Source organism: Apiospora marii (genome assembly GCF_038362585.1).
Source record: "Apiospora marii strain CBS 49790 chromosome Unknown utg000004l_segment0_segment0, whole genome shotgun sequence".
NCBI classification, from domain to species: Eukaryota; Fungi; Ascomycota; class Sordariomycetes; order Amphisphaeriales; family Apiosporaceae; genus Apiospora; species Apiospora marii.
In genome coordinates, this window is record NW_027117375.1 from 1,615,376 (window position 1) to 1,639,155 (window position 23,780).

At 53.6% G+C, this 23,780-nt stretch overlaps 4 protein-coding genes across 4 annotated transcripts; 2 read left to right on the top strand and 2 right to left on the bottom strand.

Annotated features, from left to right (window-relative positions):
* Positions 1 to 2,752: 2,752 nt before the first annotated feature.
* PG985_006453 (uncharacterized protein) lies at positions 2,753 to 4,159 on the bottom strand (the record flags this gene model as incomplete). Its single annotated transcript, XM_066826222.1, has 3 exons — positions 2,753 to 2,760; positions 3,724 to 3,834; positions 3,901 to 4,159. The coding sequence occupies 3 exons, from the start codon at positions 4,157 to 4,159 to the stop codon at positions 2,753 to 2,755; spliced, it is 378 nt and encodes a 125-aa protein (XP_066685829.1).
* A 3,578-nt stretch (positions 4,160 to 7,737) lies between these two features.
* Positions 7,738 to 8,043, bottom strand: PG985_006454 (uncharacterized protein; the record flags this gene model as incomplete). Its single annotated transcript, XM_066826223.1, has 1 exon — positions 7,738 to 8,043. One exon carries the CDS (start codon positions 8,041 to 8,043, stop codon positions 7,738 to 7,740), a length of 306 nt encoding a protein of 101 aa, XP_066685830.1.
* A 2,231-nt stretch (positions 8,044 to 10,274) lies between these two features.
* On the top strand, positions 10,275 to 12,699 carry PG985_006455 (phenol 2-monooxygenase; the record flags this gene model as incomplete). Its single annotated transcript, XM_066826224.1, has 6 exons — positions 10,275 to 10,432; positions 10,490 to 10,569; positions 10,636 to 11,193; positions 11,265 to 11,552; positions 11,626 to 11,906; positions 11,980 to 12,699. 6 exons carry the CDS (start codon positions 10,275 to 10,277, stop codon positions 12,697 to 12,699), a joined length of 2,085 nt encoding a protein of 694 aa, XP_066685831.1.
* An 861-nt stretch (positions 12,700 to 13,560) lies between these two features.
* PG985_006456 (alpha-glucuronidase) lies at positions 13,561 to 16,092 on the top strand (the record flags this gene model as incomplete). Its single annotated transcript, XM_066826225.1, has 1 exon — positions 13,561 to 16,092. One exon carries the CDS (start codon positions 13,561 to 13,563, stop codon positions 16,090 to 16,092), a length of 2,532 nt encoding a protein of 843 aa, XP_066685832.1.
* Between the last annotated feature and the right edge of the window lie 7,688 nt (positions 16,093 to 23,780).

Sequence of the window (23,780 nt, forward strand, 5' to 3'; positions counted from 1 at the left end):
CCTGGTCAGTAGGTAGACTCCAGGGGCTGCGGAGAGCCCGCACAGTCGGACTCTGTGGTAACGCAAGCTGAGCCATGCAGCCATGTCTTGTCCAGGAATCGGTTGTCTGCCCTGGTGGGTCGACAGAAAGACTGGAGATCTGCTCTGGCTGTTGCCGCATCTGTGAGGAGATGCTTTACTCATCTTGACCTTGCATATATCGTAGGCAAGCGAGGCAAGTAGGCTAGCTAGCCTGGTGGCAGTCCGTCTAAGTATGGGTCGGGAGCTACAACCATCCTAGTAGTAGACCACGGCATGTACTTGACACACCGGTATACCCTAGGCAAGACTCGTGGGGCCTCCGGAAGCCAGGCACCAGGTAGGTAGTAGTAGCAGTAGGCCAGGGTTCTGGGCCAGGTAGGCCAGGCATAGCGAGTGGAGTTCCAGAAGCGGAACCGGAAAACCTCGATGGGCAAAGATGAGCAGAGATGAGTGCATGGTTCGCTCTCTTAGTGCCTGTAGGCGTTGCGTGGGAGAGTGGTCTCGAGTGGTTGAAGAGCGGAGCAGCGCACTCGAGAGTGACGTTACAAAATGTGAAATTGCCCAGTCAAAGTCGCCGTCGCCAGTTATGGTAAGCGTCGGACAGGGGGGCTGCCGACGGGAGTACCTACATGTACTTTGCCTTGCAGTGTTGGTTCATCTTGATTTTGGGTGCTCTGCGAATAAGTCAGGCATTCGGTCTATTATCAGTGTGTCAGCTGCAAAGCTCGAGAAATAGTTGTTGATGAGTATGACACGAAACGAAGTTGCGAATCCAGACAAGCTAAGGCAAGGAACGACGACGGCACACACAGATCGCGGGTTGATTGATGGATTCTTGGCGGCGCAAGAACAGAAAAAGGTTTTATAACGCTTCCTCCGCAATATCCAGATAGCACTTGAAGATAGCCTCGATCGTTTCACTACGGGACTCGACTAGCGACGGTGTCAGTTGAAACAAGCGTGCTTAGGTATTCGGCTGTCAAGATCAAAAGACCCTTTGTAGAAGGTAAGACGCCGGACTCGAAGACGGCGTCGGGTATTGCCGGCGGGTCAGCACCAAAGCAGGCGCGGCGGTTGTACCTGTTACTATTCCTCGCAGTAGCTCGAGGTTCGTCATCTTTATCACGCGACAAGCGAGTTGCATTTTCTGTTTTCGCCCACCTCTTGCTTCTCTTGAAACCTCCAGCCAAGTGCTGCTTGCATTCCGGTCGGGATCGCCTGCCACGGGCGAGATAGCCGGCCTTGGCTTAGCTTGAGTGAAGTGACAAGGGGGGGAGAGACAAGGTGATGGATGTGATTGAGAGCCCAGAGCAACGGCACTCCATCTAAGTGGTCCGCTTAGGATCTCCCAGGGATTGAGGGCTATTAGCAGGGGAGCCCCCAATAGACCCGACCAGTCCAATAGGGTTTTCCGGCAGCCGAGCAGTAGGTACCTACTACTATTTGGTCTCTCTTCGTTCTACCACGCCTTCTAGCTCCGATTCGAAATGCTTCAGTTATAGTATGTAGCCTCCGCAATCAAGGATGCGGTGCAGAACACTAGAAACAAAACATTGACAAACTGGGTTGAAACTGAGGACTGCGAAATGCCCCTGTCCTGCCGGCGGCAGAGGCAGCCGGTGCAGGATTTCTTGACGTTGTTGTCTGGCGCAGTCGTCCGGTCAGAAAAATCTGGTGATCCAGTTGCTGCTCACTCATTAAAACCCAAAAGGCCCAAGAGGCCCAAAAAGTCCAAAAAGCCCTTGCTGCTTGCCTGAGCCCCACTACACCACCGCTTTGTTCCCACACCAAAAAAAAGCTCGCTTAGAAGGCCAAGCAGGCGAGAGCACCAAGCACGAGAGCACTCACAACTCGAGCCTCCACAGTCCGATGTTCCTCTTTTCCGCCCTCTTTTACGGTTTGACAAGGTAACATTGAAGAAACCACAGCACACGTCGTTTGCCCGCTTCGCCCGCCACCTCCGCCGCCCGCGCCGGAGTCTCTGTTCCCTTACGGCGGCTGGCAGGCGGGGACGAAGAGACGAACAGAACACGAACCATAAAACGGCAAATATATAAAGCAACCTCATCATGTCAGGAGGGCGCGATGGTACGGCGTCGTTGCATTTGATCAAAGCGCATTTGAGTTTTTGTCTCCCCAGTATTCGCAAGGGTTGATTGAGATCGCCACGACCATGGAGCCACCGCACCACGTGAAAGCGAATCGCAAGATAGCAAACCTTCAGTTATTGGATGGCGATGCTCCTGACTTTGCACGGTTCTTCTTGAACAATTCTTCCCATCTCATCATTGAATAATGGGCCCCCAAATCGATCCATTCGCACCGTCCATTCGGGATCACACGTAAAAGTTGCGAACCAACATTGCTCCCTCGGTGGGCGCGCCCATCCTGTCGCTCGTGGCAAGTGGTCGGCACGTGGTCTTCATCACACGGCCAATGCAAATCCTTGCCGGCGGTAGTGTACAACTGACTGTATTCCAAAACCCACAACGAACAACAGTATCTTGCTAATGGCAGTAGTTGATGGTGCCTCACTTGTACGCCCCAAAACATATGTACTGTACCCCATATGATGGAAGCTTGGTAGCATTTGTGGTCGAAGCGCGCTGGCTAGGCCTACAGTGCGTACGGCTGTACCTATCGTAAGTATGCACAGGAGGGCTCAGATACCAAATACTACAAGTACTAGCACCAACTGCCGAAATATCCATCATTGATCCATCGCGACACCTCACTTCCCTGGAGATAAAACACATGCCCCACAGCCACGTTTTTTGCATGAAGTTTGAGGTCCAAGTTTGATTGGTATTGATGAGACCCATCAGGTGCGCTGCTAACCCCCTAGCAGACCTGTCACCTTGGATGAATTGGGTCATAACTCGTTATATTCCTAGCCGCTCACGACAGCAGATCGGCACGATGATGGGCGTTCTCAACTGAATTACAGTATACAAAAAATTATCCTTAACGCGCCACATCAGATTAGAGTCACGCTAGTGGTCTTTTTCTCTCTCTCCTCCCCTTTCCCCTATCCGTATTTCCCGTTCATAGGGAGATGTTCGGCCACACGCCAGCTTTATCAGTTCTCGTCGAGTTGCTTAGAAGCCGAGAGCCTGGTTGAAGGCATCGGCAGTCGAAGCATCCTTGGTGCCGAGACCCTGGACCGTGGCCTGTGCCTGCTTGCAGAGAGCCTTGGCCGCGGCGTTCGCGCCACAGATGTTCGTCAGGTCATCGCAGATGCGGTTGGTGACTATCGACCCTCGGCGTTAGTATTTAATCTTTTCGGATGAACAGGATGCCCCAGAAGGGAAGCAAATGCAATATATGGAATGAACACCGAAAATCACTTACTGATGTTGGGGTTCAGGGCATCAGACTGGTTGGCTGCGATAGCAGGGTCGCTGGGAAGGAAGGTTCCCTCAGTCGCTTTGCGGTTGGCACGTCCGAGCTGGAAGTCCATTTTTGGCGAGCACGATCCTATCGACTCTCGGCGTTAGCATTTACTCTTTTTGGAGGGAACAGGATGTCTCGAGGGAATAATGGAAATTTCTCGAATAACCGGTTCCTCTTCCCTCGTGAGACACTGGGATAACGTGGAATAAACACTGAATCAGGTAAGAATAAACCCCGAAAGTCGCTTACCAAAGTCCGCTGCGCCACCGGCGGCCGCTCCTCCTGCGCCTCCTGCAGCGTTGCCGTTACCGGCGTTGGCGTTGCCGTTGTTGGCATTGGCGTTGCCGTTGTTGGCATTGGCGTTGCCGTTGTTGGCATTGGCGTTGCCGTTGTTGGCGTTGCCGTTGTTGGCAGCGTTGCCTTGAATTATGTTAACCAGTGCTTTCCTGAACGATGATAGCTGATAATGAATTGGGGATTACTCACCATTGTTGCCCTGGTTCTGGTTCTGTTGGTTGCCCTGCTGGTTGTTGTTCTGCTGGTTGTTGCCCTGCTGCTGGTTGTTGCCCTGGTTGTTGTTCTGCTGCTGGTTGTTGCCCTGGTTCTTGTTCTGGTTGTTCTGGTTGTTGTTGTTGTTGTTGTTCTGGCGAATCTCCAGACCAGTTTGGCGGGCGTCAAGTCTGATAGCAGCAGCAGACACGGAGGAAGCCGCGAAGAGGGCGACGAGGACTGAGTTGAACTTCATTTTGAGCGTGTGTTTGGTTTACTAAGCCGGGAAAGAAGGGTTTGTGTGTGAGGTTGAAAGAGAGATCAAAACCGGCTGGCGGCTGCAACGATTGAGATGTACGGGAGTGAATGGAACAAGTTCACGGAACTTGGAAGAAGGCAACAAAGAGTCGAGATCTACTCGGGAACGAAGGGTAAGCTGGAATGAGTGGTTGGAGATGGTTGAACCTGTTGGTGATGGACTATATTTGAGGCCCTCGAGTGCCGGGGCGGAGGCATTATATAGAAAGAAACGAATGGCGGTTTCTGCCAAGTCGCGAGATGGTCCCCCCATCAGGGAGGTGATTCAGAAGCGTTCGAAACATCAAACCAGCTCAATGACATTCTGGGATATGGGTGGCTCAAGTGGCGGCATTGATCGACGAGGATTGGACGCTCATCTCACTAATTGAAGATCATACACTTGTCAGATGGAAAAACCTGAAGGTCTAGACGAAAGGGTTGGGATGGAGCCGCCAAAGCCTTCTTCGGCCAAGAGATGCAAAGTCGTCACCCAACGCAGTGCCGTTACAGCACAAGGGCCGATAGATAGAAACAAGCCAAGCCTCGGTCTGGGGCCCATTGCTTTGACAGACTTGAGCCGCAAGCTGGGATCTTCCGGGCCTTGGTACTGTATGTATGTATATAGGTGAGAGGTGTTTGGTCGCTGGTGGTGGTGGTGGTGGTGGCCAAGATGACGGGACACCATTCTGACACGCAGTAGCGCCGTGCGCCCCCTACGTAACCGCCCCTGAACCCCATAGCTTTGCGAGTCCTTCCAATTAGCCGGAAGATACCCGGGGGCAGCTGGTTTTTAAGCTTGCTGTGTGTTAAGTAGGCTTATTATTAACCTTTTGTACGCTTGTTATTAACCTTAGCTGTAAGATACAGTAGGTTGTTACGACGTTGCTGGAACCGATTGCATACTGCATGGACAATATTGAAACGGAGGAACGATGCTATTGTTTTTTGGATTTCCTTAACGCATACGACAATGTCTCCAACGGTGCATGTTATACTTCAGCACGATGCAATGAAGTAGGCAATGAATGTATTCTCGTGCTGGTGCTCTGGGTCATCAAAAGATGTGTTGCATCGTCTTCGACAATCATGGGGATTGACGGCGATCATGGTTGCGTCTGGACAGACATCGAGCCCGTCTCGCCCAAAAGAGCGACCCCGTTGCGAAGATCAGACGAAATGATTACGTTTCTGCGCGTGGCTTATGCGGCTCAACCAGACGAACATGCCATCGAGCCATGTTTGCGACGAGGGCAGATCATGAAGCGGGAGAGCGACTTGTGCCAAAAACACCCAACACAATTCCCTCGAAATGGCAGGTGGCCAGGGCAGAAGCCAGGGGAAGGGAAATCGTCGCGGGGTTTCGTCGCCAACTGCAACAGTTTCGAAACTGGCCGCGTTTGATGCGAGCCCGGGAAGCCGCAACGCAGTAACAGACGGAAACCCCCGCTGCCGTTATTTAAGGAACCAAAACACTGGGTCGCTCTCGATCAACGGACGAAAGCATCGGACGGATCTGGACGTGCGACTACGCGACTACGCGACGGCACAAGTTTGCATCTTTCCACGAATGAGAACAACGAGGACAAGACTTCAGTTGAGCTGGCTAAAACGTAGGACCTATCTATTCTGACATTTTGGAACACCATTTGTTGCTTGGCCCGAGGCCCAAGGATGCACGCCGAACCATCCGCACCACACTCCAAGACCCAAGATAGAAACCGAGACCATGGGGAGCTTGGGTTGCCTCCATCGTTGTAACCCCGTAGATCGCGTGGGTCTGCATCGGGGGTTACCATCGCCGGCATGACACAGGTCCGCAGGTGCGTGGTCGGGAGGCGCATGAAAATATACACAAAGGAAGAGCTGCGAAGGGGAGGGGTCGAGTTCATGCAAGGCCCGCCTCGATCTTCTTGCCCTTGACACTCTTCCAGGGACAGAGCGCGCAGCCAATCACGCTTATCACGGACAAGGCAATGGCGACCAGAAACGCCTTGGTCAACGCCTCGCTGTATGCCAGCTGGACGCCGGCGATGTCCCCGACCGGCAGCGTCTTTTGCAGGTTGGTCGCGCCCGCGGACAGGACGATCAAGGGGTTCAGCGACGGGACGTAGGTCCCGAGCGACTTGACGAGCTGGTTGGTGAAGACCGACTGCCCCACGCTGACGAAGAGGGAGCCGCCGAGTGTCTGCGCGAAGACGACGATGGCGGTGCCCGTCGGCACGTCCGCCATGTTGAGCACCGCCTGCACCGCCATGAGGGGCTGCTGCATGCCCAGCCCCACGCCGATGCCGAAGATGACTTGATAGCCGATCCACGCCGCTCGTGAGGTGCCGGGCTCGAAGGTTGACAGCAGGCCCGCCCCGACCGAGATTAGCACCGTGGCCGCGATCATGAACGGCGTGTAGTAGCCGAAGACCGTCACCGCAACGCCTGCGATCATAGACGCAACGACAATGCTAATGAGCATGGGCAGGTTGCGCAAGCCCGAGTCGACAGCAGAGGCTCCCTGCACGGCTTGGAACCAAATGGGCAGGTAGTACACCATGAGGAAGAAGGCGGCCGCCGTGAAAAAGCCAAAGAGGGAACTGGACCACACGGAGCGGTTTCTCATGATGCGCGGGGGCACCGTCGCGTTTTCGCCCTGCCAATGCTGGACGTAAAGGAACACCAGTATCAGAACTCCGAAAAGGACGAAGAGAACGACGATGCGGCTGTCATCCCATGCGTACTCAGTGCCGCCCCATTGCAGGGCGAGAAGAAGGCAGATGATGGCCGGCATGAATATGGCCGTTCCGATCGGATCGAAGCGCTTGAGGCGTTCCATGAAGGACTCTGCCGGCGGTCTAGCCATCTGAGGGTCTGCGTAGAAGAAGGTGATGACGAAGAGAGTGACTGCACCGATAGGAAGATTCATGAGGAAGCACCACCGCCACGTCTAAAGTAAACCTCGTCAGTTTGGTGTTCAGCTTGGTAAGAAGGATACAGGGCATGGTACGTACGGCTTTGTCGGCGAAGACGCCACCCAGCAGGGGGCCGGCCACTGATGCAACACCATAGAGGCCACCGATCATACCTGAGTAGATGGGCCGCTTGGCCAGCGGGACGCTGTGCGCCAGGATGAGGAGCGATCCAGACATCAATCCAGCCGAGCCAAGTCCGGCTACAGCACGCCCAATAATAAGGGTGACGGAGTTTTGGGCCACTCCACAGATCAAGCTTCCCAGCTCGAAGACAATGACAGTACTCAAATAGACCCATTTTACATTGAGATAGGTGTAAAACTTGCCGAATAACAGCTGCATAGACGCGGCAGTAAGGAGGTAGGCTAGGACACAAAACGCATGAGCCATCGACCGCGACACGATACTTGCTTGTATGAGAGGTAAACTCACCACTTCCGTACCATCCAACGTCAGGTAGACTGTGAAACTCATCGGTGATTTTGGGTATCGCCGTCGCTATAATGGCATTACTATGATGCTTGCCTGGTTAACAAGAGCCCCTCTGGAGGATTTGGTGATGACGGAGGCCGGCTTACTCGAGAGCCATCAGGAACACAGCCAAGCATACCGCTAGCATGATGAGGTGAAGCTTGACGCCGCTTGGGTACTCGGTGCCATCTTCCCTGAGATCGACCTTCTTCGCCTGTACCTTCTCATCGTCTGCAGTCCCGGCGGCTGCCTGCGACCATTGGTTCGCGGATTCCACGCCGTGGTCTAGGCTACCGGTCTCGGCAGGGTCGCTTTCGCGGAACTCATATGTCGTCTGCAGATCCTTGTCCTTGTCCTTCTCCTCGTAGTGGTCCGCGAAATCCGGGCTGTTCCCGAAAGTGGGCGCCATGATGAGATAGGCAACTGTTCCGTGTGCTTCTGTGGTCTGTTGCCGAGATCCAGAGAGAGACTGGCGTCGTGGCTAAGGGGGTAAAAGGTCCAAAGAACCCCATGGTCCGGGGCAGGCCAAGAAGTTCTATAAACAGTAGAACAGAAGCCCGCTTGGGGCAGACCTTTGCTGCCCACATAGTGTCTCGGCTTCCTGCACGTGGGAATGAATCCCACTTCCCAGCGACTCACTCCAAGCCAACGAACACCACATTGTGTGGTTTGTTCTTTTACGGAAGGTGTCGGGCGCGTCATTGATGACCAGATGCGGGATTTGGTTGATTCAGAAAGCCAATGTCGGATTGTCGGCAGAGCCCGGCAGCCCGTGTTAGATACAGGATAGTGAAGTGTTGACTGCTGTGTCTCACTGGCTAAGTGGAAATGGAGAATCTTCATCACTACTCATATTGCACTTTGCACCCCTTCTGGTGCATGCTTTTTGCTGATCAAGGTAATCAACATTATGTTACCATTACCGAACCAACTCTAAAAGTCTAGTTGGGACGTTGTTGTGGTTCAGTACAGACTCTTAGCTGGTGCACCTTTACATCTTCCAGCCCAAAGGTTGTTGATACGGAATCTACATATCGCATACAAGGAGCAGCAGTTGGCAGAATGCCAACAAACAGACGCTCTCTCAACGTCTCAAGGATAGCTCAGTATAACACCCGTATTATTTGGATTGCCATCTCGCGGGTCAGTTGGCCGAAATTACCATTGAAACTACTAAATTTGCTTTTCCTGCTGCATCCTTTGCGATCAACCCGTCGCACCTTCCGTTATATTTTGGGTACTTACTGGCTACCTACATACCTACTCCCTTCTGTGCTAAGGTTGCCATATCATTTGAAGTTTCCAATCGAATTCTCATTGCTACAGCTGCTGCATATTGGCAGCCAATCTCTGAGGTATGCTACATAACCTTCTTGTCTATATCGGCGGGTTTCTCGTTTTGCATCACGGCCGACAAATCCTTTCGAGTCAAGATGCCACCAGATGGTGCCAGTGTCTTGATGTCAAACGAGCATGCTGCACCCCAATGTCGTTCTTGACCTTAGCATGCACCCCCAAAGCTGCAAGGCACGAGGGATACGATGGCCCCTCGCACTTTAAGGTTCAAGATTGGGATCAGGAGCAATCTTGTGTGGTGTTGTCTCAGCCGTTCCTTCTTTTCGATAGGGGTGATGGTGGTACCTCGCATTTGCTGCCGGTTCGCATCTGAGCTGCGCGCGCAACTCTGAGACCTGTTCACCCTTTTTCTGCCCGTGTGGTTTGTTTTGCTGTCTTGGATGATGTGTGCAACAGAATGACAACTCTATCGGTTACAAGTATAGGGCCGTGAGCAGTCGCCACAATACTTCATCAACTCCTGCGTCTCTACAAGTAGTCTCGCAGCTACTCGAAGTGGCGCGGTGTCCATGATCCAATACAAGTAGCCCGAATATGTCGAGCCGTACTCGCCGAACGAGGCTCTGCTTTTCCCGGCTGTTAGCCCACTGCCCACATCACTTTTGATGTATTTATTGCCTGCATGGATAGCTGCTTGCTCAATGCAGTGCACCGGAGCACGCGCTGATCTGCATGCACGCAGACACGAACGCGAGTGTTATCTGCAAGCTACCATCATCGTCATTCCTGTACCCCGCCTTTCCTTAACGGACGCGACACTAGGGCCCCGCCGCCATATCCACGTCCTGCCTTCCTCCCCCGCCTTAGTCATGCTTTCTCATGACCGACCCTCACCTTACCTAACCCGTGGCCTGCCTGTGAAGAATCGGAACTCATCAAATTCAGGGCCCAGGGCATTTGATAGTGCCCTGACTGGTGCATCTCTGGCTCGTGAAGGCTCCATCCGCTATGGATTACCGAATGAAATCCCATGTTTCTTGCTTTCGGATGTATCCGCCACCCGGTGCGATGCTACTCCGCCCTCCAACTTTCTCTGGCTGGCTGGTTTCGCGATGATTCAGCGTTGATAATCTGGTCGGCTTCTCTTTGCAATCTTGATATATGTATTCATGTCCAGTCTGAGAAACTTTCTTTTAACGCTGCCATACTCAAGTTCAACCTATCCAGCTCGTCTGCTGTTGTGTTAGCTACGTGAATTTCACTCAGTCATTTGCATCCTTCTTGACATCGGCTCTCACCAGTAAACGAATTATCTCTCTGCATTGATTTAATACCAAACACAACATGGAGTCGAGTTCAACACCAACCTCGGAGGTTGATGTTCTTATCATAGGTGCTGGCCCTGCCGGGTTCATGATGGCACTATGGATGTCCCGCCTTGGCATCAAAACTCGGATCGTAGACAAAAGGACCGACAAAGTGTTCTCAGGTCAGGCCGACGGGTCAGTATATCTTTACACCAGGCACTGAATGCCTTTCCTTGACTAACAATGGCCCAGGTTTCAAGCACGTACCTTGGAAATACTGGATAGCTTTGGCATAGGAGAGCGTGTCTGGAAAGAATCAAATCATCTGATCGGTATGGCATCCATTCTGGGTTTCCCCCTTTTGCCGAAGTATAACAGCTAACGAACCCATCACGCAGAGGTTTCGTTCTGGAACCCCGACTCTAACGGGGTCATCAAGCGCAACGGGCGAGCCCCTGATAACATCAGTGGCATGTCGCGCTTCACCGAGGCGGTGCTTCACCAGGGGCGCATGGAGGCCTTCTTCCTGGACGCCATTGCTGCTTCGTATCCCCACCCGGCCGACCCGTCCGGCACTCCTCTTAAGGTGGAGCGCATGGTGCTGCCGACGTCCCTGGAGGTCGACGAGGCGGCGGCTGAGGACGATGACGCACACCCGGTTACCGTCACGCTGCGTCACCTGACCGAGGCCGAGGCCACGCCGACGCAGAAGCTGAGCAACCTGAGCGACGGGCTGTTCAGGAGCAACCTCGCTGACGACGATGTCGGGGCCATGCTAGCGCAGAGCAAAGGCAGGGCTGACGTCCGGGAGGAGGTCGTGAAGGCCAAGTATGTAGTTGGCTGTGATGGTGCGCACAGCTGGACGCGGAAAGCTCTGGGTCCCAAGTACGAGATGAAGGGAGAGATGACGGATTTCGTCTGGGGTGTCATGGACATTGTCCCCATCACCGACTTCCGTATGTGTTTACCTCCATGGGGCTTTCATGCCTTTTCTTGTTTAAAGACCGGATTACTGACCCGAAGACAGCCGACGTCCGAACACGATGCATGATCCACAGCGCTTCCAACGGCAGTCTGATGATCATCCCCCGTGAAAACAGACTTATTCGGATGTATATCCAACTGACCGAAGTTTCGACGGGTGGCAGAGTCGACCGGAGCACCATCACCCACGAAATGATATTCAAGGCTGCCCAGAAGATCATCAGCCCCTACAAACTAGAATATCACTACTGCGATTGGTGGACAGCGTACCAGATTGGCCAACGTGTCGGCAGCCACTTTAGCAAGTGCGACAGAGTCTTTTTGGCGGGAGGTGAGTCGCATGTGTGATTTGGGACACCCGAATCTTCGTCATCAGCCCCGCTTGTATACTGACCTTTGAGCAGATGCTGTCCACACACATTCGCCCAAGGCCGGCCAGGGCATGAATGTCAGCATGTCCGATGCGTACAACCTGGGATGGAAAATCGGCCTGGTAACGAAGAAGATCATGCCGCGGAAGATTTTGTCGACCTACGAGCTGGAGCGTAAACAGATTGCGAACGAGCTGATCGAGTTTGATCACAAATTCTCGCGACTTTTTTCAGGACGGCCGCAAAAGGATATTCTGGATGAAACAGGTGTCTCCATGGAAGAGTTCAGTAAAGCCTTCAACATGAGCCACATGGTATGTTCTTCCACCTTGAAGCGTTGGCAAACTGCCTGATAGTTATAGATGGTGCTAATGCCCAAGTGTGTAGTTCACAAGTGGACTAGGCGTCAATTACAGTCCCTCGGCTCTTGTCTCTAAGCCCCCAGAGGAGGCGCTCCTCCTCGAAAGCGACAAGGAGGTCCAGAACGAGGGCAACCCGGTCGCGCAGAGCAAGCTGTCGGCCGCGACCCACTGCAAACCCGGCATGCGCTTCCCATCACACCAAGTTGTGGAGCAAGCCGACGCGCGCCCGTGGACGCTGCACCACAAGATGGCCTCGGACGGGCGATTCCGGCTCTTTGTGTTCGGCGGCGACATCTCGCAGGCGGCGGCGCGCGAGCGGGTCAACGCGCTGGGCGCCCGGCTCGAGAAGGGGGTACTGGCGCGGGCCCCGCGCATCGAGCTGAGCCCGGCGGCGAACCCCTTTGCCGGCACGGCGCGGTTCCGACTCGACCAGCCGCCGAGCGTGGTCGACGTCATGCTGGTGCACTGCGCGCCGCGCGGCGAGGTCGAGCTGGTGCGCGACCTGCACGCCGTCTACCACCCGTTCGACGCCAAGCTCGGCTGGGACTACGACAAGGTCTTCGCGGACGGCGAGAGCTACTACGAGGGCCACGGCCACGCCTACGAGGGGTACGGCGTGGACTCCGAGCGGGGCGCGATCGTGGTCGTGCGGCCGGACGGCTACGTCGGCCTGGTCACGGAGCTGGGCGAGGAGAACTGGGGCGAGGTCGAGAAGTGGTTCGAGGGGGTCTTGAGGATGGCATAATCTCGCATGGCCTCGGATATACTTCAATGGTGTTTGGAATACTAGGTATTGTGGCTATATGCATCATGTATCTGGAGGCGAGGTTTTGGGGATAAGGAAGGTCTCCGCCAACCCGTACCCTTTCCCTTTCTGTGTTCTTCATACCAAGACCTACAGAACAGCAATAGCAGGGATCACTTCCTTTCTAAGTTTTCATTCGCCATATCACCACCTCTTCTTGGTCGGGTCATTATAGCCTAGCGTTCATCGTTATTTACTTGAAGGGTTCGACCTCTTTGTTTAATAGCTGCAGATCACTGAAGAGACTTGTTTCTCGGTCTGCATCATCCCATATCCTGACTTTTTGGTCGAGTCATGCAGATTCGGTCCCTCGTACCGACGATCCTTGTGAGCGGGTACAGCATGAATAAAGAAGTGCTGTTTTCCCCCACGTTACCCAATACCCAGGCCTTGTTCTTTCCCCCATCCTTACCCCAACCCCGCATGGGGAAATTAAGGCACCAATGGCGGCTCTCCGCGGGGGAAGACCAGTCCATTGAAATGGGGTCTGGCTGGGGTTCGCTACCATGAAAACTCCCCAGGTCGACCTCTACGGCCAGCAGGAATCATGTAGACCCATCATTCCACCAAGAACCCAAGTCAACACTTGCGATTTAGCCTAAAGGCCAACGTCCCTTGGTAATGGACCTGGCGACACACAACATGGCATTGCTAACACGAGATGAGCTCAATTGCGAGCTGGAGGCCCTGACGCCCGTCACCGCTCCCACTCGATTTAAGAGGGACTATTGCCCGCCTTAACTATCGCCATGTATGTGTCCCTTCGCATACCTCTTGTGACTGGGTTCAAAGCCAAGCATCATGCGGCCAATTGTTCTCCTTTCGACCGCTCTCGGTCTTGTGGCCGCTGAGAATGGCATTGACGCCTGGCTACGCTACGCGGCTTTGCCATGTGACGTTCGAAAAGCCGCCTCAATTCCTGCGGGCATCGTGGCTCTCAATGATACAGAAACAAGCCCCGTCTACACTGCCGGACAGGAGCTGCACAAGGGCGTCTTGGGCATCCTCCAAAAGGATCTTGCGGTGACAAGCACCCCCATCAATGGTTCCAGCATCACCATTGGGACCGTCGACGCTTTTACCTCGGCCGGCGGTGCTTTGTCGGAGCTTGATCTCAAGGGCGACGGCTTCTGGCTGAGTATCAAGGGCGACTCGGTCCAGATTGTGGGCCAGAACGAACGAGGCGCGCTATACGGAACTTTCCAATACCTGTCCATGCTGGCGCAGGGTAACTTTACTGAGGTCGCCTACGCATCTAACCCCAGCGCCCCGATCCGCTGGGTAAACCAGTGGGACAACATGGACGACACCGGTACACATGGCAGTATTGAGAGGGGCTACGCGGGACCATCCATCTTCTTCGCTGAAGGTCTCATCGTCGAGGACCTGACGCGTGTATCGCAGTACGCCCGACTCATGGCGTCCATTGGGCTCAACGGCATAATTGTCAACAACGTCAACGCCAATGTCAATCTGCTCAACTCGACCAACATGGCCGGCTTGGGCCGTATCGCCGACGCCATGCGACCTTGGGGTGTGCGAATGGGTATCTCGCTGAACTTCGACTCTCCACGCACCCTCGGTAAGCTGACGACCGCCGACCCCCTGGACGAGGGTGTAATCCAATGGTGGGACGAAATTGCAACGCAGCTGCACGATCACGTTCCCGATTTCGCAGGCGTCCTGGTGAAGGCCAATTCCGAATCCCAGCCCGGCCCCCTTACCTACAATCGCACACTTGCCGACGGCGCAAATTTGTTTGCACGTGCAATAAAGCCTCACGGAGATGCCATCGTCATGTTCCGGGCTTTTGTCTACGACAACAAGATCAACCAGACAAATTGGAAGGCAGACCGCGCAAACGCCGCCGTTGATTTCTTCCGGGATCTCGATGGAAAATTCGACGACAATGTTGTGGTCCAGATCAAATACGGACCAATTGACTTTCAGGTCCGCGAGCCCGTCTCGCCCCTGTTTGGCCATCTCCAGCAGACAGGCTCGGTGGTTGAGCTCCAGGTCACGCAGGAATACCTCGGCCAGCAATGCCATCTGGTGTATCTTCCGCCGCTGTGGAAGACTATCCTGAACTTTGATATGAAGGTCGACAACCAGCCTTCCTTGGTCAGAGACATTGTTTCTGGCGAGCGGTTCAACCAAAAACTTGCAGGGTATGCTGCGGTGGTCAATGTCGGCACGAACACCTCTTGGCTGGGTAGTCACTTGGCAATGTCCAACTTCTATGCGTACGGCCGTCTGGCATGGGAACCGACTTCGGATGACGTAGCCATCCTAGAAGACTGGGCGCGACTCACTTTTGGATCCGACCGGACCATCATCGATACCATCACGAAGATGTCGATGGAGTCCTGGCCTGCCCATGAGAACTACACGGGTAATCTGGGTATCCAATCGCTTACCGACATCACCGGCCCTCACTACGGGCCCAAGCCTCAGTCTCAGGATGGAAACGGCTGGGGACAATGGACGCGCGCAGATGCCACATCGATCGGCATGGATCGCACCGTCTGGAATGGGACCGGGTACTCCGGGCAGTATGCCCCAGAGGTTGCCGCCATGTACGAGGATATCGAGACTACACCGGACGACCTGCTGCTCTGGTTCCACCATGTACCGTACACCCAGCAACTGAAGTCGGGCAAGACCGTGATCCAGCACTTCTACGACGCGCACTACGACGGCGCGGCGGTGGCGCAGACGTTCCCTAAGCAGTGGGAGGCCGTGAAGGGGTTGATCGACGCCGAGCGCTACGACGAAGTCGCGTTCCGGCTCGAATACCAGGCGGGTCACGCACTGGTCTGGCGCGATGCCATCAACGACTTCTATTTCAACATGTCGAGCATCAAAGATGAGCAGGGGCGCGTGGGGAACCACCCGTGGCGGATCGAGGCCGAGGATATGGAGCTGGACGGCTACACCGTCATCCAGGTCGACCCCTTCGAGACGGCGTCGGGCTTCCACGCGATCCGGACCACGTCCAACGCGACGGCGGGCACCGCGACGGCCACGCTGGATGAGCGCTTCGAGGCCGGCACGTACGATGTCGCCGTCAACTACTTCGATGTGACGGGCGGTCGCGCCCGCTACGAGATCTTCCTGAACGACGAGTCGCTCGGCACGTGGGTCGGGAACCACGAGGATAAGCTGGGGTATACGCCGTCTCCGTACCCGGACGGGCACTCGGCGACCCGCGTCTACTTCCGGGGTGTGCAGGCGGGCACGGGCGACGTGTTGCGGATCGTGGGGCAGCCGGATAGCGGGGAGCAGGCGCCGCTGGATTACGTATCGGTGCTGCCTTCTGGTACCGTAGACTGATTAATGTAGTGTGCAATTCCAGTACATATATGTATATAAAACAGACCCATATAAGAGCATTCTAGCGAGAAGATATTGTGATGTGTGGGTAAGCATCATCCGTTTTAATGCTTTTGTAGGAGTCTTTGGACAGTGTGAATGTTGGATGTTTTGAGCAGCGAAGGGGACAACAGCATAAAGGGGGAGTAGTGACTAAAAATCAAGCCATTGACAGTTCCTGATGATACCAGCTGGATCATGAAGAACGAGGAAGCATCGAGGGGGTGCAGTTCATAGTTTCTATCCCCGTCTATGGTCTTGGCACATAGTGTCAGTTAGCACAGAGATTGGCAATTGCTGTTAATACGAACAATGCGAAAAAAAAGGCCAGCTCTCTATACTCGATGCAGTTTTCAGCTTCCACCAGGAACTAAGCGATACACATTTAAATAATTCCAGACTTATTACCGCTTTTTTGACTGCATATATACTTATACGAGACATGATTGGTGGCTTTGGGTGTCCGCAGCTGATGGGCAGCTGGTTTTGGCGTTGGTGGGGGGTGTAAATGCCGCGATATAACTGGCTAACCTAGCAATGTTGACATCGATTAGAACCCTGCCGAAACGATGAAAACAACTTCATCTTCTATCAACATCTATCCTCATCCCTTCAACTCATTCCATCGTGTTCGCATCCATCGTAATCATCATAAAGATCGCAGCCCCTAGGCCACGGATCCCTCCGAAATCGCTTACCCAGCCGCGTTGAAGCTCCGCGACCTTTCTCACTCTTCTTCGCCCCTTATCAAACCTTCAGCTTCTTTCTGCCCAACGTGACGGATGGCAAGAGTTTGCTGAAGACATCGCACAAACAACAAACAAACCCATACATTTCACCGCATTTGCTTTCTGGAAACTGCCATTGTAGTTTCTTCTTCCCTTCTGTTTTGATCATCTCCAAGATGGCACGATACGTGCCTCTTAAGATCGGTCAGCGTGCCGCCTATTTCTTTTCTCTTTCAAGGTCTAAATATCCTCCGACAGGTACCATAATGTCATTCAAAAAGGGTAATCAACCCTGGTATCATCATATCTCATACATCTCATCACCACGTTATCTCATCGTCTCTGGACATGAGTCTGCTGACCTCACCCGTCTTGGCGAGGTCATCAACAGCCGAGCCCCCGCGGTTCGGACTAATTTGGCCCCGAGCCAGAGTAAAGCTACCCTGGTCCCGAGACTGCTCGGGCATAGCACGCGAGCCAGTCCAGTATGCGGTGCTGATACCGCACAATTAGCCATTCTGCTCGACTGGAAGTAAGGGGTGATACCAACCCTTACGCTAATACGACTAGCGAGCGCGAGAATACTGATACGCGTTCTTGGCGTCGACCTCCGAAGCTCTCGGCGGTCTCTGTGAACCTTGAGCCGACCTGCTTGTGTTCGAGCTATGGCTGTCCCTATCGGCGGATGGTGCAACGGCCCTATTGACCGACGGGGCGCTATAGGCCCGCTGCGTCCTCATCGCGTTGTCGACCCGACGGAACAACGCCGAATGGTCACGGGTATGATCAACGGCAATGCCAGTCAGCCCCGACACGATTAGTCGATCAATAGGCGACGCCGATGCCTGCAAGAAGCGACCTGCTCGATCTTGCCCTGCCCCAGCGTCATCTCGAGCCCGACCGCTGCCGCCTCCAGCACTAAGGGCCTTGTCAGTCATGCGCTCGCGGTGGTTAAGACGGAACTGTGACAACCCGCTCGACCTACCTCGACGATCCCTGAACTGCCTCGGTTGACAGCGGCATCAGTACTACTTGTAGCGAGGAGCGGCGCTGTACAGGCTGCCACCAACTGTTGGCTACTAGTACTGGACGAGACAGCACACTGTTTTGTAACACTCTAAAGAGTATGAAAGGAACTGATACAGACAGGGAGCTGCGTGGGTGAGTTCAGCTCAGAGAGGTTTGCAGCGACGATTACGGAGAAGAGGTGGTGTTGCAGCGTATGCCGAAGGCTGTCGACCTGTAGCAGAAGCTATCCGAAGCTTTGGTTAACGAGGTAAGTGGAAGGGGTCGCGCGGCACTTGTCAGTGTTGCAGGGGCTTGATGGGCCTTGAGAAATGCTGGGACTCTATCTTCAAGTGAAAGATAGAGCGTGGTCAAGAATGGCAAACGTGGGAAGCAGTGACGATTATGTAGTGTGTGCGTGTGTGCGTGTGTGCGTGCGCGAGTACTTTTGTTCTGGTGTCAGGAAGCAAGCGTCGCACATTCGCGCTCATCCAAGATCGGCACGGAACAGGCGTGTGAAGCTGGGGGTTGTTTCCCCCATGCTTCCAGACCAGCTTTTCCGCTTCTGCCCCAATGTAGCTCCCCCAAGAAGGTAGGTAGGTGTGTATGGGGGAGGGGCACATGCCAAGCCAAGCCGTGAGAGGTCGAATAAAAGTGAAGACCTCACACTGGGAGGGAGAGGGATCAATTGCGACTCTGCCACTGCGCAGCACCCTCCGGGTACAAGCCACCAAGCTTAAACAGCCTCTCCGTCCACTAGCAGACATATGGAATCGAATGGACTTTCAGACCTATCAAATAATAAAGAACGACTTTTTTTCCCACCCCTATCCCTGCCCTCTGCACAGGAATATTCCCGTACTGGGGATGATACAGAATACATGAAGTCATCGCAATACAAACTCAGGGCGTATGGAATCGACTTTGTGCTCATTCACTACTTAGCAATGGCACTTGAAATACTGTTACTCATATAAGAAGAAAATAGATACATCCCATGTATTTTCCCACATGAAGCACGAATCATCGAACAGTAAGTAGCCAAGTAACATGGTTGCCAGCAACGAGAACCTTGCCTGTCTGCTCTTGACAAGAAGGTACACAATCGTTATGGTTTCTGACGTAATCCAAACCCGTACATAACATTCGCGGGTTGTGCGACTCACTTCTGGTGGATGTGGTACATGATTGTCTTTTTTGGGGCATGTTTCTCTTGCGACAAGACTGCATGGCTAGCCGAGCTTCGCTTGTTCTTTTGTTCTTTCCCTTCGTCCTCCAGACCCCCAACCCGGATACTTATGTCTATCCGCCCGCTCTCAGATATCTGTTATGGCATGGCCCCGGACAACGGGTACTCGGACAGCGAATTAGCGCCGCTCCGCTGAGGCCGGTTTCTTATTTTATAGATGATTCTGGTCTGAAAGAACCACGCATGTATGCTTATCGGCTGGCATGCAAATAACCCAGGAGTACTGCTAGGAGGGGAGGGTTCTCCTGCTGGAGCTGACAGGATGTGCTGCGTACTTGTGTGGCAGCCGATCCCTGTATGTTCTTTTGACTTTAGGTATGAATGTGGCACATCGAACCCCCCACTGCCCAGGTGTTGGGCATGGGCGGATCGATTCAATGGATAGTTGATAGGTGTGTTGGTTAGTTGATGGAAAGCAGTCTCAGAGGGTGGAAGCGTCGTTGCGCTCGTGTACCTCCACCCCAAATCGTCAGGGTGGCCCCGACCCAAGTACCCTGTGACGAGTACTTGAGGTGAAGAAAGCAGGGGTCCTTAGATTCCCGTCTTCCCTACCTACCGGGCACACACACACACACACACACACACGTCCAACCATGACTTGAGATATGTAGGTACAGTCTCTCCTGAAGCTTTGGCTTGGGCGACAGTTTCTTTCTCGGCGACTTGCGACCCATCTCATTTTGCTTTCCCATCGTCAGAGCCAGGCAGTTGGGTTCACGTACGAGCAGTTGAGAGCAGAGTAGATTAATCATCTTATCGAATGAGACGACTGACGATACGGGTGTTTCGATGTGTGCGCTCGCCAAGGAAGACGGTTGATCGATCCCACATAGGCGTTCTTAGTTATGGTGCCACTCGATGGCGGCTCTGCAAGATGCAAAGAACCAACGCTCCAGATGGAGTGTTGCCATCCAACCCATCTACCATGGCTGTCATCCAGTCAGATGAGCACAGGGTTGTTCGTTCCTTCCTCGACATCCTCGGTGTGCCTGACAACCCAAGTGGATCTGACTGAGTAGGGTACAAACAGGTGGACACTATGGCATTCCGTTATAGGTTAAGTACCTTACAATCCATTGTTGTTAGTGCCTACATCACTGATCGATGTAGTTAGTTGATATTCCATTCAGTTTGGAAGGCGTCAAGGAAAGTGTGGGGGATCAATTGATGCATGAGATCCATTGTTGCACACACGCTATCCCCGGGCTTCAATTGTTTCTGTTACAGGGCGTCGGTACCTCCACATTTTAGCGTCAAGCCTACTTCACACCGTTGTAGCGAAACCCAAGACAGGGAGAGCCTACTGTGATATTCAACAAGTGCCCGTCCTACAGTATGTAAAGAATATTTCGACGCTGGAGGCGGGAGGTTCCGTAACTGACCTAAGCCGTTAGGGCAATGCTTAAAAATAGGACCTACCTCTACAGTACAAGCTACATGTAAGTACTTCCCATATTTCAGACGACCAGGCGGATCGGGTTGGAATCAGCTGCAAATTGACTTTTGCCTCAACTTCCAGCCCCAGAAACATGTTTCCTAATACTGGCTCTGGTGTACGTACGACGCGACGCCCTATGGATCTCATATCGGCAGCACTGACCAAACGCGAGTACTTTAATCTGAGATCGCATAGTCGAACTAGGCATACGACGACCGCAAGAGAGAGTGTGCCAAAACTAGAAGTGGTAAAGGCAGGTACTCGCGTATCTTGGGTTACAAATATACTGACTAGACTACCTATCTACACAAAGTCTTACCTTACTTCCAACTGGTCTGACACAGTGGACTATGTACACAGAGAAGGGCAGAAAGCGCGGGGCTTTATAAAAATGTAGGTAACATGACCTTGCAGATTGATGTGCTGAGCCATGGAAGGGGCAGTACCTAACCTCCAGCTTGTACACATGAACTGACGCCGCTTGGGTTCAAGGTACATGTACCGCTCATCCCACTCCAACCAAACCGGGACCATCATCGGCGCAATTGACAGATACTGGGACTCCGATCACAGTTTACAGATCTTATGGCGACCAATTACAACGAAAAAGGAGGGGAGCACCTGCGCTGGGAGAACGACAGTCACCGCTCGTCGATATATTTTGGCTGGATATTTCCACTTTGACTTGGCTTCCCCAGGATTCTCTGTTGCCTTGCCCGTAGACCATGCGCCTTGGGACGGCGGCGTGGGCGGTTGTGGTGGTACTTGGTGGTGATGGTGGTGGGGTTAGCGGCACTGCAGTGCAAGGTACGGACACACTCACTTACCTACACACACCAGGAGTCAGGACACACACCACTTACTGTATACACCACATCCTCGTGGTAAAAGCAGGGTCGCACTCTTATTTCCCGGGGCTTCGGTCGCCTAGGTCGCAATACCGCTTCCATCGAAGACAACTCATCGACATCGGAGATCAGCTGTTGCAAATACGCTGATCTTAATGGCGGGCGTATATGCCCCCCTGTTGAATGCCATACGCATTCCGTACACCCCAGTCAGTAGGGGGCGCTACCGTAGTAGCAATGCGACTTGTCCGGAGCCTGAGCTCTGGGGGGGTAGAGCAGCAGCAAAGTCTAGCACACACCCGTCACAGTGAACATTGCGCGTACGATGCACGATGCGCCGAAGATAACCCCGCCATGCCATACCACCACCTTTCCCAGAATCAATGAGATGTGATGATTGCTATTGGTCTTTGGTACGTCACTGAGCGAACATGGACGCAGCAATGGGATAGTAAGAGGGAACTGTATTGATCCTTGACACCCACCTCTAGGTAATCAAGTCATGAGAGCTTGTGTTACACCGATACATCTACTACATACTGGCCGTAGCTGCCTGGTGACTCAGGAGTGAGTTTTACCGCCAGTTCCTCTTTCCCGTCATTCGTTTCCCATACCTCTTCGGCCGGCCGGCCGGCCGGCCGGTCCTATTCGCTCCACGATGGATACCACCCACCCGCACGCCCTGGCTAAGCCTGGGCGCCTTCGCCTACGACGTTGGTCGAAGATCTTCCCGGTGAAGGCTATCCTTTGTATGTCTTGGGGGGAGCGAAGAGGAATGTCCAACAGTACAGGACTCTCCATCCTTCCTTTTCCGTCGACTCGGTATCGTGCCGCCAGCAAAGACCAGGCTGAGACGAACACCGTTATCTTTTAATATGTGCTAGGTCGCCGGCGACAGACGGGCCACGCCACCCTCCGACGAAGGTCACCGATGGCTCTTGCCTGGTTACAGGGTTTCCCCAAGTACTTCTCTTCCCTCAGCCCTCGCCTCGCTTGACGGGGGTAATGCGCCCACTGCCAGGGGAGCGCAGAGTCAACGTTGTCTTGGATCTCAAGATGACCACTTGTACGACACCATAAGCAGGTGCCACTAAACTCCTAACGTACCCAGATAACCGTCCGTCCAGTGGCTGCCTTCGCGAATCAACGGGATGCAAGCACGCATCAGCCACACCCGCCCCTTACGGCAACTGCGCCCACGCGGCTCTCGGCAAACGAACAATTGGGATGGGGTTTACGCGCACCCATCCATGACTGCATACTGTGCACCACGACCAACAAGTCCGGTTCAAGGAGAAGCGAGCTTGAGTGTCACCGCATCTCTTCAGCTGAACGCACGGCTCATCTTCGTTCTCGATGTGCCTCTAGGAAGTTGGGGCCACAAGCTACGCACATTTATACTTAGCATCACAATCTTTCGCCCTCCTTGTATCACCGATAGAAGTGTTACGTTGCCTCTCAGCCGGTTGACTATTTTTGAGGGTCAGTCTTTAGCAGTGGAAGCCTAATAAATATAGCACGTCAATCCCAGAGGGCTGTACTCCGTAGGTGAGCAGCAAATTGCAGGCTCGAAACTTGAGCGAAGGCCAGCACACAAAATGTACCGTTCAACAACCTGCCCGATACACCTCAACACTTGGCCCCGCCGTCCACGCAGGTATGCCCAATTGCTATCGAGTGAACTCACAACGTTCCGTCGAGCACTTGGCTGACTAGCGAGTGGATCGGCTCGCCCAATCCCGGCTGGACACCGACACTGACAGGCGTTCTCTCATTGTGGTACCAGGGGATATATGAGATTATGCAACAGCCCCTTTTCGGTGCGACATGATCGGCTTTGGCTGTCCTCTCACCGGAAAGTCTATCCGCGCGGATCTCGTGGTTGCTTGCGCGGCTGTGGCGTCTAGGACCCCTTAGCTGGGAGCCGACCTGGCCAGTGGCCCCCTTTCCTGGGGATTGAGGCTCGAAGATCCTAGCACCGTTACACACACCGTCGCCTTTTTCTAGCCCAGGAGACACGTGCCTGCGACGCGTAATCATGTTTGATATATATTCGCGTAACCTTTGGGCCCAATCGAGGCCATGGATCTACCATCTGGGGTTCCTCTTGGCCATCTAATGATAGCCACATCTGGGTTACTCGATGTGACCGGGGTATATCGAGATGCATCGTTACATCCGTTCTTTGAAAGCTGAATCGACGCCTTGTTATCTGAAACATATTTGGAAGCATCAATTGAGCCATCTGGCTGGTCATTGGTTACGCCAAGTGACAAATCCAATTCCGTCATCTCTACCTCTCTCGGTTGGATCGGTACCCCCTTTCGTCCTATACACTGAATGACGAACTCTATTTGACAGTTTTATTCTTGCTTTGAACA